This window comes from Babylonia areolata, chromosome 1, assembly GCF_041734735.1.
Source record: "Babylonia areolata isolate BAREFJ2019XMU chromosome 1, ASM4173473v1, whole genome shotgun sequence".
Lineage (NCBI taxonomy): Eukaryota > Metazoa > Mollusca > Gastropoda > Neogastropoda > Buccinidae > Babylonia > Babylonia areolata.
The window spans coordinates 39805312-39824688 of NC_134876.1; the positions used below are offsets into that span (position 1 = coordinate 39805312).

The following is a 19377-nucleotide window of genomic DNA, read 5'->3' on the forward strand; positions in this document are numbered from 1 at the left end:
CACACACACACACACACAAATGCGCGCACACGCTCGTACACACGCACAGACTCACAATCTAAAAAGAAAACAACAACACTGAGAAAAAATACAGGTTTAAATCATAGAAAGAAGAGAGACAGAAAAGGAAAAGAATAGAGGTATTAATCAGGGAAACCTCCCTCCTGTTTCTTCCCATCAGTTAGGTTTATCGCTTGAATCAGTCATTTCCTTTCTACTGTATCCACCATCCATTGTCATTCACTCGTTTTTCTCCTCAGAGATGGTAAAGATAAGAGACAGACAAGAAGCATACACAACAACATAAACACCACCATTAACACCATCATCACCACCAACAATAACAAGACATAGGAAGATTATGGAAAGAAAAGAGAAAAGAGGGATGTAAATCATGGAGACCTTCCTTCTGTTTCCACCTCCACTTCTATACTACGCTTGCTTTTACTCATCCTACTCCATGTACGAGATAACTCGTACCATGATTACTTACTCTGTGGACCAGGTACGAGTATTCTCGAACCAGCACACCATTCTAATTTCGTTCATTCTTGCTTGGTACATTTGGCATTCTAAACTGAACCGTTTACTGATTCCGGAAGTATGAAAACGAAGCTTCGCAAGTAAAACAACAAATTTCCATCGATTTTCCCTGTTTTAGTGAAGCACGCTGTGGTCTCATGTCGTGCTGGTCCAGGGGAGTTGCAGCAGGCATATAGCTGTGGGGTAGAATGAGTTAATCAGTCATTTCCTTTCCACTTCAGCCAACATGCCTTGCCATTCACCCTGTTTTTCTCCTGGCTGTAAACATTGGGTACAGACAGGCACACAAAGACAGCAGCCAACATTTCTTCCCACAGAGTATTTATGGACGAGAGTTTACCTGATTTACCTGTGTAGAACTGATGCGGCAGAGATGAAAAAAGTATAAAGTAGGCATTCTATGGTTTATAAAATTTCATTTGGGAGAGAGAGAGAGAGAGAGAGAGAGGGGGGGGGGGGGGTGAGAGAGCACATACCATCTTCACTCTACAGTCCTATTTATGGGCGTGAGAGTTTTGAGATGGAAGATAAGCAATAATTTGCCTGCAATTAGTAATGCAGAGAAAAACGCATACAAGTGGGTATGATTTGGTCTGTACAGCCTGACTGGCGAATGAGAGAGACGGAGATAAGCAGAAAGAGACAGAGAACCACCTTCCTTCCCACAGTCCTCTTTATGGGTGGAAACATGCGAACAGGTGGAAGCAGTAGCGTAGCAGGGAGTAGACAAACAAACAGAGTTTAGGTATGCCTTAGTAATTTCACGGGTGAGAGAGAGAGAGAGAGGAGGTGGAGGGAGAGGCTGAATTTCACCTGTCTTCCCACAGTCAGACTATTTATGGGCGAGAACTGACTTCAATGCGAAGAGGTGGATGGTTAGCAATAATCTTACTGTACTTGGGACGGTCATTGAGTCAAGACAGACAGACAAGCAAATGAATAAACTGAAAGTTGGGAACGCCTCGGTCAATATTTTCACGAGACAGATTTTTTCTTCCCACGGTTCTGTTGTGGGAGAGAACTTGCGAGCAGGTTGACGGTTAGGAAGTTAGTCTTGAAATGATGCAGCTGCACCTGGGACGGCAAGAGACAAGAGAGACAGTCCGACAAACAAAACAGAAAATAGGTATACCTTTGTCGATTTTCAGGGGTAAGAGAGGTGAGTTTAGAGAGAATCGATGGAGGGAGAGAGAGAGAGGGGGGTGGGGTGGGGGGGGGGGGAGAAAGAGAGAGAGACGGGGTTGGGCAACAGTTTGACGAGGACGGCACAGGTGGAAGGCTACAGGCCGTGGTGAAGGGGAAGCTGTTTGGTGCAAGTAACGAGGGAAAGGTGTACTTTGCACCGGCAAGACGTTGGCCCACTTTGCAAAAGGCGGCGATTGTGTGTGTGTGTGTGTGTGTGTGTGTGCTTTCATGGGGGTGTGTCTGTGGAGAGAGAGAGAGAGAGAGAGAGAGAGAATGTGTGTACGTGTGTGTGTTTTTCTGCAGTGAGAAAGAAAGGAATGATTGATAGAAACAGATGAGAGAGGGGAGCGGGAGTTGCACGTGCGTGCGAGGAGATAGTTCTCTGTGTGTGTGTGTGTGTGTGTGAGGGAGAGAGACAGACACACATACACACAGAATATCCGCCGTCTTTGTAAGATGGAGAGTGGAACAGGAAGTGTGTGGATGTATGACCAAAGTGAACATTGTTTTTGAAGAGCTGGTGATGTTTTCTCTGCTAACTGTGGCAGTTTCGCGGAACTCAGAGAACCGGGTGATGAAGTTTTCCACCTGTGCCCCTCGCCGGTAGTAGTTTGGTTAGGGCCGTATTGGCTTTTTGTGGCTGCATGTCTGGCTGACTGCCTGTTTATTTATCTATCTGACTGTCTGTTCATGTGTCTATGTCTGTCTGTCTAAAGTCCAATTAGTACACGCATATCAAAATGTATGTATATAAATCCAATAATGTGTATATATCACTTTCACAGCTAAACCACTGATGCCCTTTTTTAATTTCTCGCCATACACTCCATCTCCCTCCCTCCCACCCTTCTCTTTTAATCAAATGCACTGTGATATTCGAACAATAGCGTGTGTATTCCCGGACGTTTCTTTTTATCGGTCGTAGCAAAAACAAAACGAGCTGTTGGTTTTCTTTGTTTATTTCGAATTATGGCTCTCTGTGTAATCTTGACACATAGTCAAATTCGGGTTGTATGGGAGGTCATCATATGTGATTCGTGCCATCATGAGAACTGGAAAAGACATCTGTGGCTTCGGCATCTTGTTTTCAGGTTAAAGGCGAAATGAGCAATACCTGAAGACGGATAATGGTTCCAGGTGTTGTTTTGATTTATTTCCTTGTGAGAAAGAAGCAAATGTCCGTCCATTTCAATCTTTATGCAGTAAGAACGATACCAATGGATGTTTTGTGGCTCGGAAGGTTTGGGCAAATGCTGATCACAAGTGTGAGAAACGCATGAATATCCCAAGTTTATAAATCAGAGGGCAATGTCTTCAAGCTTTTAGTCTATTCACAGTCTGCACGTGTGCGAGTGGTGTATCTATTCAGCTGCTGTTTTAATGTTAGTTTTCGGATCTGTTATAACTGCACCAGTCGAATCTAGTAATGTTATATTTACTAAATGGGATAAAGGGATACGAGAGAGAGAGACAGACAGACAGAGAGACAGACAGAGACAGAGACAGACAGGGAAGAGTGTGGGTGGGTAGGAGGGACAGAGAGACGGCACAGAACCACCACGGTCTCTTCCACCACGGCCACTTATCTCCGCTCTTCCCGGCCTGGGCAGAGGTCCAGAGTTTATATCAGCGTTTCATTGCTCCAGAATCGCAGAACGCTGTGAGGGCTTGTGCGCCTTAATCGGGCCTGCGCCATCTTGAAGTCATTTTCACCACTCCAGTCGGGCCATTTTGGGCAGGAACTGTTTCAGAAAACGGCGTGCGTGTGCGTGTGCGTGTGTGTGTGTGTGTGTGTGTGTGAGAAAACGGTGTTTGTGTGTGTGTGTGTAGAGAGAGAGAGAGAGTGTGTGTGTGTGTGTAGAGTGTGTGTGTGCGTGCGTGCGTGTGTGTGTGTGTGTGTGTGTGTGTGTGTGTGTAGTTTCACTGTGAAACCTCGACAGAGTGTAAGGCTATGACAGACGTGACAACCTTGAAAATCTTGAGCGTTCTGTTATTGCCCACTCAGAAAGTTGCATTGTTGAATTCAGCAGTGTCGGCATTTACCTTTGGGTCTGTGGGTACAGTTACCATGTTTGTTGTGACTCTCGAAGTATGTTGTCTTTTGTTTTGAATTCTGTGGAATATATTCGAGGATGAACACAGTGACTGTATGCTGTGTAATGCAAATGCCTTTGAGTAAATCTCTCTCTCTCTCTTGTTGTCTGTCCTGCCTCTCTCTCTCTACTGATTGCGTGTCTGTCCTGCCTCTCTCTCTCTCTCCATCTCTTTCTCTCTCTCTCTCTATTTATCTATTGCGTGTCTGTCCCTGCCTCTCTCTCTCTCTCCATCTCTTTCTCTCTCTCTCTCTATTTATCTATTGCGTGTCTGTCCTGCCTCTCTCTCTCTCTCCATCTCTTTCTCTCTCTCTCTCTATTTATCTATTGCGTGTCTGTCCCTGCCTCTCTCTCTCTCTCCATCTCTTTCTCTCTCTATTTATCTATTGCGTGTCTGTCCTGCCTCTCTCTCTCTCTCCATCTCTTTCTCTCTCTCTCTCTCTATTTATCTATTGCGTGTCTGTCCCTGCCTCTCTCTCTCTCTCCATCTCTTTCTCTCTCTCTATTTATCTATTGCGTGTCTGTCCTGCCTCTCTCTCTCTCTCCATCTCTTTCTCTCTCTCTCTCTCTATTTATCTATTGCGTGTCTGTCCCTGCCTCTCTCTCTCTCTCCATCTCTTTCTCTCTCTCTCTATTTATCTATTGCGTGTCTGTCCCTGCCTCTTAGTCTCTGTTTCTGTACCTGTCTCTCTCTGTCTCCCTCTGTGCGTCTTGCAAGAGAGAGCAGATACTTTGAGACACTGACGCGCAAAGATAATTTATCATTACAGATAACGAGTATACCGTGCAAGAGGGAACTTGTCCATGATGCGTCAGTCTCTGTTTGTCTCGTGGAAAAAATGAACTTGAATGATTTCGTGCACGTGCGTTTGTCCCGTCAGCGGGTCACCTAGCTGCAGCCTTCTTACGTCATATCAGTGTCATTTGCTCATGCTATGATAAAGCGATAATCTGTCAGAACCGAACGTTGCTTATGCCGAAACGGAAGAAGACACTAAAGACCCCCCCCCCCCCAATTGCCCCCTCCCTCCCCCCAAAAAAACCCCAACCAACCAACCAAACACCCCCCCGCCGCTCCCCCCCCCCACCCCCCCAAACAAAAAAAGCCCCCCAAAAACCCATAGAGTCAAGCAAAACAACAACAACAAAAAAAAAAAAAGCCGCAGAGACCCTATGGTCCTCAGACCGTGAAATGGAAGGGGGCGGAGCGAAGCGCGGGGAGATAGGGGCCATGTGATTACACACAGCGATGAGGCAGGTCGGTGGCGGCACAGCCATGGGTTCCACAGTCCGCTTATCACCACTTGATACTGGTGTCTGGGAGCCGGGGGACCTCTCCAGGCCACGCCACTCTGCAGGCCACACTCCCTCCACCCCTGTTGGCCGGTGACCGTGTCGCTATCTAAATTGTTCCATTACTGTCAGAGACACGCGCTTGAAACCTGCACAACCATCGAATCCACCATCCAGACCCTCCCACCCCAATTTCCTGCCCCCTAAGCTTCTTTCCTCGTCTTCCACAGCCTTGTCATTGACCTTTCACCTGTATCCCTTCCTACCTACTCTTCTTCCCCTCCCCGCCCCCTTTTTCGCTCGCTATCACCTGCACGAAGATCGCGTTTCTATGGGGTGGTGGGATCTTCATCTGGGACTGGTCCACTCTTCCACACGGTGGGGGGAGGGAAGGGTGTGGGAAGAAATGGCGGGTGTGTTTGTGAGGTTGGTCTTTCACCTGTGAAAGTCGTCAGAGGATCGGCACTACCTGGGTGTGAAAGGCAACCGTTAATCAGGCAGCAGATGGCCCCCACCAAACTTTCTGCCGGGAGACAGAGGCAGAGAGAAAGGGAAGAGACCCAGGCTTTTTTCTTCTTACCTGCTTCCCTTCCTTTCATTCTTTGCTCAGCACCACGTACAGCGTGGCTAGGCGCTTATCTTCTCTCTCTCTCTCCTCCACCCCCACCCGTCCTCTCCACTACTGGTGCAAGAGAAGGTGCCAGTGTTGCAGAACGAGCGCTGTGCTGCTCCTGGCGCCAGCAGCAAGGCAAGGACAGCTGAGGTCAGAGCAGAGACACTGAGGGAGATGCAGTGAGCAGGGGATGAAGGAGTGAGGAGACGGGGGGCAGACATAACACGCACACACACGGTGAGGGGCGCTCATGAATGAGCCGCTTGTCTGGAACGACGCTCCAAATTACGAAGGAAACATGGGGCGGCTGGAAGTGCTGACGGCTTGCAGTAAGGGCAGCGTGTAGTGTGCATCACATCACCGGCGGTTATTTTCGTGTGGGACAAGCCCAGCGCCAGTGAGAACGGAACCCACCACCACCACCACCACCACAACCATGGCTTAGTCAGCAAACACGGTTGTGTGGGAACTACCGCCACGGTCAGTCTGCTAACGAGCTGCAACTGGCCAGGTTGTGCCGGCCCGCTGCACTGTGTGGAGTGTGGGGTGGATGTGGAAATATCTGCACTGCAACAAACTGAACAAGCACACCGACGGTCGTTTTACAGGCGATCCCAGGCTGTACAGGAAGCAAGATGAAGAAAATTGCTCTCAGCCTGTTAAAGGTCAGTTGTTTGTGTCATGTGGTATAGTTTTGGAATAGGTTGGCACCCCTCCCATTGCTCTGCTAACGGCACTGGCAGTTTGTTACAGGGCTTGGCACACACGTGTCAGTGTTGCAGTTTCTATTCTGTGCAGGCTAACTGGCAGTGTTGGATTCTGTTTTAAAACAGATTTGTGTTGTCGTTTTTTTTATCCAAACGAACAGCTTGTCTGAAGATGTGTTTCACGTTTCAGTCTTTTCAGTCGTACCGAAAAGCTTGTCCAAAGCTGTGTGCGTTATGTTTGTACTCCTAATGAAAAGCTTGTTCAGAGCTGACATTGCAGTTTTGAAATCAGTGTGTCTGGCACCTAGATCCACTTAGGTCAGAGAGAAAACAATCATTATTGTTGTTATATGATACACTTAACAGAGCTTTTTAGCAGCTTTTACTGTCAGGTAGAACAAGAGTCTGTGCGGCGGATATCCAGTCCGTTGACATTTTCCTCAGTGTTTGAGACCATCGTCGTTGTTACTGTTGTGGTGACAGTGGTAATTGTAGTAGTTGTTGTCATCGTAGTTGCTGTTTTAATTTACTTAATGCAGATCGCGGCGTTCAGTCTCATAATCACTAGCAGAAAAGGATACCTGTCTTCTGTTACACTGACTGTGGCTCCATAGTATCAACCACATTTATTCCTGTTTTCAATGATCAAGATGTTTTCTTGCGTTCGTGCCTATGTGAGTATACGGTTTATGATTTGAATCCTTTCTCTTGTTGTTGTTGACGCTGTTGTTGTTGTTGTTCTCTTTCTCGATCTCTCTCAGGCACTCACACACACACACACACACACACACACACACACACACACACACACACACGCACACGAGGAAACAAAACGCGACGGACTTCGTATTCAAACAACCAATCACTGATAATATAAGCTAGTCGTTAAGGGGTAGTCCGAGATTGAGAATTGGACAACTGAATAGTGATAACTTTCAGTACTGGTAACATTCAGTTACAGCAAGGGACGCATGTTCTCAGTACTGAAAACTTCTTCGTTCGTGGGCTGCAACTCCATTTACTCGTATGTACACAAGTGGGGTTTTACGTGTATGATCGTTTTTACCCCGCCTTGTAGGCAGCCATACTCCGTTTTCGGAGGTGTGCATGCTGGGTATGTTCTTGTTTCCATAACCCACCGAACGTTGACATGGATTACAGGATACTTACGTGCGTATTTGATCTTCTGCTAGCGTATACACACAAGGGGCTTCAGGCACAAGCAGGTCTTCACATGTTGACCTGGGAGATCGGAGAAATCTCTACCCTTTACCCACCAGGCGCCGTTAACGAGATTTGAACCGGGGACCCTCAGATTGAAAGTCCAACGCTTAAACCACTCGGCTATTACGCCCGTGACTGAAAACAATCCGCAAATTTTACTTCTGCCCATTGTGATTTCATATAGATTGGCCAGTGTAACGTGGATGAAACAATACGAAAAGACAACAAACGAAAATCACAGATTAGTCTGTTTCTTTTATTTTATTGATTCTGGTGTTGCTAACTAACTGAATCATTCTAGCGAGATGGCAACGGCAACTACAAAGTTGTGTAACAGACTGACATAATCATTTACTTGTTTGCGCAGCTTGAGCCCTGATGATTAAATATTTATGAATAACTTTTGGAAACGAAAGGCAGTATAGTACTGCATTTATCTGCTCAATGTGAAGAAATGCCCAACAGGAAAGACATATCCGCTGTGAACATTTCTTTGAAGTACAAGTAGAGGCGAGTCTTGGTTGTGGAAGAATGTGACGACGAAGTGTGGAGCTGAAAGACAGTGGAACGGTGGGCGTGCAATGGTGTGTGTGAAAAAGCTAAACTGTGCAGATGGCGAATGAGCACTTCATCCCAATGCTAAGCACAGAGCATGTTTCTGTTGTTTATACTGAAATGCATGCTTTGTGAAACAGATTTAACAATGACCTACATATTAAAAAAAAAAGTCTGGTAGAGTTGAGTTTAACGACCTATCGGCTTCACGCCCTTGAGGTCACGTTGTTCGTGGCTGTGGTCTTTTTTTTTTTTTTTTTTTTTTTTTTTAAATAGTCTTTGAGATTAATGGGTAAGTACACAACGCAGAATTGAAGGCTGTCATTAGTCACTGGCAGCCTACATCGGGCATACGACTAACACTGCTGTTTCTACCATTAATTCCATTGCTATTGCCGTGTCTCTATAGCAGCAGCAGCAGCTGCGGAAATATTAGTAGTAGTTTTGAATATTCATCGTTTTATTATTCTTTATTAATATATTTTTTGTTCATTCATATTAATTGTTATTACGTTATCGTCATGACAGACATATCCGGCTGCTGAATATCTCAGCACATAATCTATTCCAAACCGAACGTCACGTTTATACTCACCTCCGCCACCCCCCAGCCCCCTCTCCCCCCCCCCCCCCCCCCCCATTTTCTTTCACATCCTGCAGTATCACAGTAGCTACTCGCGGCATGTGCACACAATACAGTGCGAAACTGGCAGCATGTGCATCAAGTGAAGTGGAGGTGGAGTGGAGGTGAGGTGGCGGGGGAGGGAGACATCTATCCAGTCACTGAGCCAGCAAACAGAACACAGCCCAGTGGATCCAGGTAGATCCTTTCCACACCTCTGTTGGTTGAAGTGCAGCCGGTGGTTGGGTACCCCGGTGTGTATCCTTGCAGCTCCTTAGTAGGGGTTTGTTTCCTCTTGGTGTAGCTTTGCCGGTACCATGCCAGAGCACTGCGCGCTCCGTGGTGCCAGCGTGTTTCCTGGGACTGGAACTGGGGCTTGTTTGTCTTGGCACCGTTCTCTTGACCGTTTGCTGTCACGTAAATGCCCGCAGGTTAAGTAACCAGTGAAGTGGGGGAAGTTTGTGGGCCACGAGCGTATCTGTGGAAGATGAAAAGGAGGCTGTCAGAAAGTGTATCTCCATCCCCTCCCCGTCTCCTTCTCAACCCTGGTTTCCGTCAATGACACTTTAATCATGGTTGAAGAGTTTGAATAAACACGCTTGAGTACGACAAGAAACAGGCCACACAAAAACAAGTAAAAACAAAAGAAGTTCCGTGTTTGTAAAATGGGACCAGTTGAAAGGATTCATAGCTGGGATTTTTTTTTGTAAATGGGCTGGTGGATTTTTAAAAAATCTTGTAATCTATATGTAGAAGAAACCGAAAACATTAGAATCGTGTAGAAGTGCACGTAGGCAACCACTTGTCCGTGTTGCACTGTGTGTGGTGCATAAGATATGTGTGCAAGGAAGGCGTAATCAGTGTGTGACTTGCTGCGCTAACGTCGGCACAGACTGCGATTTTTGTATGTGTGGTTTACTTCAAATTCAAGCAATTTATGTCATTATATATATATATATATATATATATATATATATATATATATATATATATATATATATAACACATTATAATGTGTATATATGCATTGAATGGCCGTGATTCTCGTGCATTATTTACATGTTTACATCAAAACATAATTCCTTATTTTTGGAGATTGATTGATTGATATGGATACTTATAAAGCGCATATCCTCGGTCAAAGACCAAGCTCTAAGCGCTTTACAAACTCGGGGGGTCACTTGCACAGCAGGCTGCCTTCCTGGCTTGAGCCGACTGACGGCTGCCACTCGGCGCTCATCATTCGTTTTCTGTGCCATTCAGATTTCAGGCACGCACACATACACGCTCAGACAGACATGTAACAGATATACGGAGATACTAATCAATCATTCCGTATTGTGTAATCAGAATTGTCAACATGCTTTTAGGGAAAAATAAGGGAATTCTCGAATGTTTGAGATCCTCGTTTGCGTCATAACTCGAAAATGTTAAGTTATAATAAACTGCACCGACTGACAAAATAAAACGAGTTGAAAAGGTATGTTATTGTTCAGTCCTTGTTGTCCTTGGTTCTCAGAGAGAGAGAAGGGGAGGGAGGGAGGGTCCAGAATTTTACGATCGGTGTTCATTACAGGTTTATTTCTGTCTTTTTGGAGCATATTGAAGTCTGATTTAATTACTTAGAAAATTTATGAACAATGTCATGTATTCATTCCCCTTTTGGGAAAGGAGGTTCTATCGACATTCATTACCATACATTTCATTTCTCTCGCCTTTGTACTTTTCAAAAACATCATTTACGAGCTTATTAATTAAAATCATTTACTTAATCAGTTAACAGTTGTAGTCCACTTTAGGGGGAAGGGGGCATGTCTAAAGCGAAATTTAAAAATTGCAAACAAAACAAAACAAACAAAATAACTGCTCCAATATTGGTTGTTTGTTTGATTGATTAAATCAACTGGTTTGAACATACATAGCACATACACACACACACACACACACACACACACAAAAGCGCGCGCGCACGCACACGTGCACACACACACACACACACACACACACACACACTAGCACGCGCACACAAAGCTGGACAACACACGCTTTCTCTAATTATATTGTCCATGTCAAACGACCACAAAGAGGAGTTGGTTTCCATCACTAGTCCCCGAGGACTTGGACAGATGGTATGTGGGGCATGGGATCGGTTTGTTGGCAACCGTCTGTCACTCCACTTCCACAGTCAACACAGTCACCGGCCTGCCAACACTGACCTTTGTGGGAACAATTTTGGCTCGTTGACTGAGTCTTTGTTAAATGTCTGTCTGTCTGTCTCTGTTAGATGTCTGTTTGTATGTCTGTAAAAGTGTGTGTGTGTGTGTGTGTGTGTGTGTGTGTGTGTGTGTGTGATATCTATATTTCTGCAGTGACATATTTAGTCATGCTCTAACCGTCTGCTTCAGGTTGTGCATGACAAATAGGTTGCTTTGTGGAATTTCGTCCGTGACATTTTGCCAGTGTCATTACGTCGTGTTTTTCTGCAACGGTGAACAGAGAGAAGGGGGAGGAGTGGAGGGATAAATAAATATATGAATATATATATATGTGTGTGTATGTGTGTGTGTGTGCGCGCGCGCGCGCGTGTGTGTGTGTGTGTGTGAAAACTATGGTTACAGCTCGGAACATCTGGAGTTAAAACCCAGTTTGTGACACACTGCATGCAAGGGTTGTTTCGTCCACTTTCTTCCCCATACGACTGCCAGACCTGAGTTTATTACTGCATTGATTAGTTTATTTGAATTCAGACGAGTGTTCTAGCTAGACTGAAACTCTGAAACTAGTGAAAAGGATTATTGGGGTTATACGGGTGGCTCAGACAGATGTCACCCCCCAACATGGGTGAGTGACCTGACTCAGGGAGCCCTAACCACACTGACGTCATGATGTTAGCTAGATGGGATGTTGTCAATGTCAGGTCGTCATTCTGCCCTGTTGTCTGTGATGAATACCCCACTTCAGGGGTTACATTTCCAGCCCTAAGCCAGATCGCGCCGCCGCAGTATCGGTAAGGTTTCGAGAGATGTTACAGAATTTGGGAAATATGGTTTTGCCTCAAAGTGTTGTCACACGCTGCAGTTGTTTGGGGCTGAATTGTGTCAGAGACTGGATTATGTAGGAAGTCATCGACGTATTCGACTGATATGCCTTACAGCGAATGTCATCTTACAGCGAATGTCATCACACCTACATGTCACGTGGCTGACTGAACGAATGTCACTGAAACGAGGTCATGAGCTCATGAGATGTTTCTGGTGTTTCTGGTCAGTGTCATCTCTAGTAAGAGAATGAAGCGTTGTAAGAGTTAACAAAACATACATGTTTGTTTTTGTCCTGTTTGCGAAGCATTTTAGAATAACTGTTTCGTTTTCGTGAGTTTGAAGACCAGGTTGTAGCTCCCACTGGAAACAGCAGACTTTTAAAAAGAAGTTTTTACCATACTTTTAATGACTTTCGAACGCATTAAATAGTTTGACACGAACATGGTCAAGGATGTTTGTGCACGAGCGTGTTAACGTACGCACGTGCATGCTTGTGTTAGTAAATGCCTGAGTGCGTGTATCACTTCAACTTATTCTTCTTCTTACATTGTAATTCAGCTTGTATTCAAATCAACAATCATTTAACACTAAACTATATTTGAACACTAGATTACAGTCAAGTACACCAATTAAGCAATCAGTTTCAGAATCACCATCTGATGAGTCCATTGATTAGTCGCTTCAGAGACTACATTGATTATATATAATTGATTATACTAAATTTCCAGATACATAACTTTTAGCATTCGTGGTGGAAGTTCCTCCACGTTTCTTCCATTTCCCAAATGTCACAGTCTTAGTCGTTGCTAACTAATGAGACCGGACGGCGCAGCGTGTGGTAACGATCAGGCAGACCATCACAGGAGGGGAAGCCCACCATGTCTTTGAGGCCACCTACCACGTGTGGGATCAAAGATGGCACAGGCGCCAAGTCCGGTCGCTGATAGATTGTGCAGGCCCCCGACTGCATGGCTAAGATGTACAGCGGACCCAGCTCAGCAGGGGATGCGAGTGCCAACCACAGACCTCAGCAGACTTTAGCTCTGCCTGACTTTGATATGTCTATGATGCCAACTGTGATTGAGGCCACGACTGTTGAGTGTCAGTCTGAGGGGGCAGGGCAGTGCTTGTGCTCCTGTGAGCTTTCCCCCAACCTGCCGTCTTCCCTTTCTTTGCTCTGTACTGGTGGTTACTGTACTTGTAGTACAGCTCATTTCCAGAATCTCCCTGTTGCGTAACATGTCAGGCGGTTTGACTGCAGTGCTCTGAACCTCTTGTGTACTTTGAAGGAAAGAGAGTGATTGAGAAAGAGAGAGAGAGGGGGGAGAGCAAGGGAGGGGGAGGGCTCCATACAGAGAGAAGAGACAGAGAGAGCTCCTGACATACATAAACGGGCACACACACACGCACACACACACACACACACACACACACACAGAGTTATTTCAGGGATGTTTGTGTTTAGAAGCAATCGCACGTCTGGAAAATAAATCTGGAAAAATGAAAGATTGATCGGAGAGTTGCAGAATATTTTTGGCATACATGTAATTAAAGGATTATTTTATATGACTCGTTTATTTTTATTTGAACAAGAAATGGGAGGCAAAGAAAAAGCACCGTCTGTGAATCCGAAAAGTTTGCTGGGCAAGTAATACATGGCAGAGAGGAAGAGATAAACATGCACACACGAGCGGGCGGCACGCATTCAAATGCACTTCTGCCCTGTTGTCTCTGATGAATATCCCACTTCAGGGGTTATATATATATGCCTGTGTAATGCGTGACGGTCTGACAGACAGACAGATATACGGATACGGATAATTTATTCAAGTAAGTCGACCGCCCTTTTTGAAGGGGTATGGTGAACATATATGTATAACAAAACAGTCTGATCAAATGAAGTAATATATGTTACAAACATCAAAGATCACATTAAAGATAAGTACATGGCAAACTGGTTTACAACGGCATCAGTAAAGTCAGTCTGAATACAGATGTTAGTATACGATATCTAGAAGGAATGAACGTGTTTCTGATATAATTCAATGCAGGACAGTGAAATACAAAACCATTCCATTTCTTGTGGGTTTTTACACAGTGACTAAAACACATTCCTTTATTGGTGTTGTTTCTAACGATAACGATGGACAAGACTATGTAATTCCAGTCTAAATCCTGTATAAGTATGTTTAAGATTTCAATCCATTTTCATTGACAGGTATTTGGGATTACGATGCAAACCATTTACATGTCTGCATCATTTGAATCTTTCACTCATGAACACGAGAATTCCAAATTTCGACACCATATTGCACAGTAGGTTGAACATGAGCGTCAAACAGATTGATAAACACACCAAAAGCCTGATTTCGTAAAACTGATTGTTTGCACATTATGGTTAGCACATGTTGCATTGCTCTGCTTGTAAGGTCTTTAAAAGCAAAGTTGAAACTAGATCTTGTTGAGAATTAAATATACATTTATAACAGGCACAGTCACTGCATGAGAGAGAGAGAGAGAGAGAGAGAGAGAGAGAGAGAGAGAGAGATTATTTTTTGTCAAAGACAGGGGCAGACGATGGATGTTTGATGCCGTTTATTTGCCGATGTCAGAGTTCTGGCTATATCGGCTCCAGGCACCTGCTGGGCTCCATCAACGTAGCACACGCACGTACACACACACACACACACATACACACGCACACACACACACGCACACACACACACTCACACGCACATGCAGACACACACACACACACTCTCTCTCTCCCACACACACACTCACACGCGCGCACACACACACACCCACACACTCTCTCTCTCACACATACACACGCGCACACACACACACACACACACACACACACACGATGTGGATCCTGTGCAGGGTTTACGGCAGTGTAGTGAGCTAGCTGCTTAATGACAGCAGACATGGAGGTGAAGCTGTTTTGATGATGGCTGTCTGGGTATAATTAACGTCCATGTATCCAAGCTGTCTCTACCTAGATTTCCGCCCGACACCCCCCGGCTCATGTCTTGTTTATGCGATTGCACCGGTTGCTTTTATAGAGGGATTACTTTTTTTAGATGAAAACTTTTTTGGGGGGGTGGGGAGGGGAGTGCGGGCGGGGGGGGGGGGGGGGGGGGGGGGGGGGCAGGCGAGGGGGGTGTCAGCATGTGCGTTAATTCCTGATGACGTTTTGCACGCCCCGAGTGTGTGCTGGTATGGAAGGTCACAGGCCCGGACGCCCTCTGTCTCTGTCCCTGCTTCTCTCTGTCTTCCTCCTTCCTTCCTTCTGTCTCGTCTCTCCCTTCTCCCTTCCACCCTTCTCTCACTTCCCCTCTTTGTGTGACGTGTCACAGCATCACATGTTTGCATGTGGACACACACACACACACACACAAACCAAAAAAAAAAAAAAAAAAAGAGAAGATTTTTTAGATCATTTCTTAGATGACTGCGATTTATACAAAGAAATTAGAATTCATACAAAGAATTTTAAAAAATCAAATATTATCAAAGCCAGTCAGCTGATACTGGAAGACAAACTTGTGGGACTGTTTGGGAAATTTGTCAGTAACTGCTGCCAAAAACGCCATAGCGTGTAGGAGTGATTCCATCTCTTGTTCAGTATTCATCTCTTATTTTGTTTCGCTATTTGAGCGTGGTTTCATGCAATTTTTCCATGCGTGTCTTATAAACCTTGTTAAGGTTTGATTGACATTAACATTGATTCTGATTCTGATTCTGATTCACACACACACACACACACACACACACACACACACACACACACAGTCCCCCCACCCCACACACACACATGCACACTGCTCCTACTCGGGTTCCACTCTGCAGTCAGTGGAAAGGTGAATCTTCAAACGCAGACCGAAGTCCAGCTGGAGACGCTTGAAAGGTAGTCGCACTGGCGTAAAACACCTGGTCAATACATCTGAATTCTTAATACCACGTTAATTTCTCAGTTTTCATTCTGTTACTTTCTTTTGTCCATTTTCCTTTGTTTTCTTTAATGATAACTATTGATAATAATGATAAGATGATAATGAAAAAATGATGATAATGTTAACATGAACAACAACAACGATAATGATGATAATAATAGTTATGATGATGATGATGATGATAATAACAGTACTTCCCAGGCAAGGAGCGAGTGGCATTTACAATAAAGAAAAGTTATACATACATAAACAAACATGCTTCAAGTACACTTTTCACGAACAAGCGCATGCACACTCAAAAGTCTTCAGGGAGCACATCAGTCAATGGGATGGATTTTCTTTCCTTCATTCGCATCAGTTATTGTTGTTTTCAACCATCCTTTTGATTTTTTTTCTCTTTTTTTTTGTTTTGTTTCTATTTTCTTTTCTGTGCCAGAAATAACTCTTTCATTCCGATTAATTAATGTTTCAAACCCAGCCCACGTCAAAAGGAGCCAGTGTGCTAAATCTGAACACGATTGTTTACTGGCGAGAAACGTGGGAGTGCACCGCCTTCTTTACGACAGTGATGACAAACGGGACCGACAGGAGTGACAGACAGGATAAAATCTATACCTCCCCCTCCCTGATCCCCCCGGCCCCTGTTACAGAGAGTGGTGCGTAGAAATAGATCTACCTCGTCACGCCCCCTTTCTTCCCAAGAAGCAGAGAACGTGCAGTGGGTCTTTGCTTGTGGGTTGTACGCTCGGCTTTCCCCATCCACCCAGCCTGGTCCGTTGCTATGAACCACATGGCTACAGAGGAAAAGGAAAAAGTGTGGCTGCTTGGAACTGGCTTTGAACCAAGCTGGCGAGGCGAAAACGCCCGCAAACGAGTTTTCGGTGGTACACAGATGACGTTGGTTGTGGGAGGCAGGTGTGTAGGGGTTGTTGCATCGAGCTCAATATATCGTTCAGCTCAGTGGGGTGTTGGGCGTGAGGAGGGGGTTAAACTGCGTTCAGGGCAGGGTGAAGCTTTATCACAAAGAAATCTAACCACATATCCCCCACACCCCCACGCACACATACCCTCCAGTGAAGTTCAGGAGAGATATCGGTATCACAAGTAATGGTGCCGTGTTCTTTAGGTCTTGGTTGGTTTTATTTCCACACAGAATCACAGAAGGATGGCTCACTTACTGAGGGTTTTCGGGTTTTGGCTGCTTGCCGTGACCTTTAGCGTTTTAGATCCTTTGTTTGAAAACTCAGGCCATTTATCTTTCTGTCTGTCTGTTTTCTTCAGTTTAACGTCTATTCACTATAAATGTTTTTAGACGGAAAGGAGTAAAGTAGTGGATAAAGGAAAGGGAATGCATGTGAATATTAGTGTAAAAAAAGTGTTCATGTTATGTATCAGAGGAAAAGTCTGTCTGTCTGTCTGTCTGTCTCTCTCTCTCTATCTCTCTCTCTCCACACTTCGCTCTTTCTCTATGTCTAATCTCACTGAATCAGCACTGCATCTGTAATTGTTGTCTTAAAATCCATTGTAGTTTTTCTGTTAGCTTGACGCCACTATGGCCATGACATATTGACTTCGATCCTAATGGGTGAGCAAACGAGAAATTTTATTGATGATAACATTTAAGAAATAACAGCAACAACAATAACAACACACGCACAAACACACACACACACACACACACACACACACACACACACACACACACACCAAAAACAACACTAAACAAACGTCAATATCACAACAAAAGTGACATTAAAAGACACAGTGTTCTGCCCATGGACTTATTAAAAAAAGAAGAAAAAAAGGTCTGGCAGCGTCTGTGAATCCGTGTGTGTTGGCAACAGGTGAGCAGTCTCAGTGTACACACCCCTTCCCTGCCCTCACACCCCCATCTATAAAAAAAAAGGTCTGGCAGAGAGGGAGAGAAAGATGAGACCTGACTCAGTACGCGCTCCCTACCCTACCTGGCCAGGTGGGGATGTGACCTTTGCTACCTGGTACCGTGATCACCAGCAGACTGCTCGCCTGACGTTCAGCCAGAGAGCGTGCTGGTAATCTGCGTTCTGCCTCAGAGCCGTGTACAGTTGGTAGGAGGTTCCACCAGAGATCGTACAAAGCCCTTCCTCTTTCACTGCTTCCACCCCCGCCTTCCTGCCCGTCGGTCGCTTTGTTGTGGTTGTTGTGGTTGTTATTGATGTTGATGCTGTTTTGGTGGTTGATGATGTTGTCGATGTTGTTGATGTGTTTTTGTCAGGAAGATTGAACGGGTTCTACTTTTCTTTTAAAGTCGGAGCGGGTATGTGTGAGAGAGTGACGACGGGGTCGGGAGAGGTTGTGTGTGATTTTTGTGGGTGGGAGTGGGCGTGTGTGCGTGTACATGCGTGCGTGCGTGCGTGCGTTCGTGTGTGTGTGTGTGTGTGTGTGTGTGTGTGTGTGGTCTTCTCTCAGGCAGGAACATACTAGCTTCTCATAAGGGACCAGATGTAAAGGAAAGATTCGGATATTTGCAAAGAAAACATGCACGTGGGACACAGAATCTGGGCCACTGTAAGCTAAACTGGCTCAGTAACAGGTCGCGCTGTATAAAGTACATGGAGAAACTTACCCATCATGCTTACATGTGGTGACAATAAGACACCGCGGAAAGAGAGATTTTTTCCCACAACAAAACACTACAGAGCTCTGTGAATGAGTTAGTCGTTGCGTCATGCCGTGAAGATAATGACAACAACGATGATGATAATGATTAAAGAAAAAAAAAAGAAGGATGTAGGGAGGGGGGTGGGGGGAAGGAAAGACAGGAAGCGGTCGAAGTTCGAAACGCTATTGCGTGCCAGTAGATGAAAGACAGGGTGAGAGAGAGAGAGAGAGAGAGAGAGAGAGAGAGAGAGAGAGTTTGTCAGTGTCAATAATAGTGTGTGTGTGTGTGTGTGTGTGTGTGTGTGTGTGTGTGTGTGTATTTGGTTCTGTGTGTGTGTGTGTGTTTGGTTCTCTCTGTGTGTATGTGTGTGTGTGAGTGAGTGAGTGAGTGTGTGTGTGTGTGTGTGTGTGTTTGGTTCTCTGTGTGTGTGTGTGTGTGTGTGTGTTTCAAGTATGAAGTGCTCCAGTTTAGCTCTGACTACAAAACGGAAGTTACTGTGTGTTCTTTACTTTATTCCCAGGCCCAGAAGTGGCCTGGTGGGAAAGACGAAGGAATGCAGGGACTGTGAAGGCGAAGGAAGGAGAAGACATGCAGAACGAGTGTCAAAGAAGAATGAAACCGTCTGTTTTTCATCAGGCCCTATCTGGCTTTGCGTCAGTCACGTTAAGGATATGCCCATGTTGCCCTTGTTTGCGGCGTATGTGTGTACGTCCATATTTACGTGCGTAAATACGCACACACTTTGATAAGCACATGTATGTGTGTGCTTACATACATACATACGTAATGTAGATAGAAAATTAAGTTGACACGCACACAGACACAGACACAGACACACGCACACACACACACACACACACACACACACACACACACACACATTTAAACTTCAACACACTTC

The 19377-nt window shown here is 45.1% G+C and overlaps 1 protein-coding gene across 6 annotated transcripts in view; it reads left to right on the forward strand.

Moving 5' to 3' along the window:
• Positions 1-19377, forward strand: part of LOC143282870 (uncharacterized) — a 96038-nt gene that overhangs the window by 56073 nt on the left and 20588 nt on the right. Inside the window, exon 1 of one of the 6 annotated variants that reach the window (XM_076588762.1) lies at positions 5918-6392. The exons of the other annotated variants lie outside the window; for them this stretch is intronic. Coding sequence (XP_076444877.1) covers positions 6363-6392 — 30 coding nt within the window. The 5' untranslated portion in view covers positions 5918-6362. Of the gene's footprint in view, positions 1-5917; positions 6393-19377 lie in introns of those variants that run through there. 6 annotated transcript variants of the gene reach the window in all.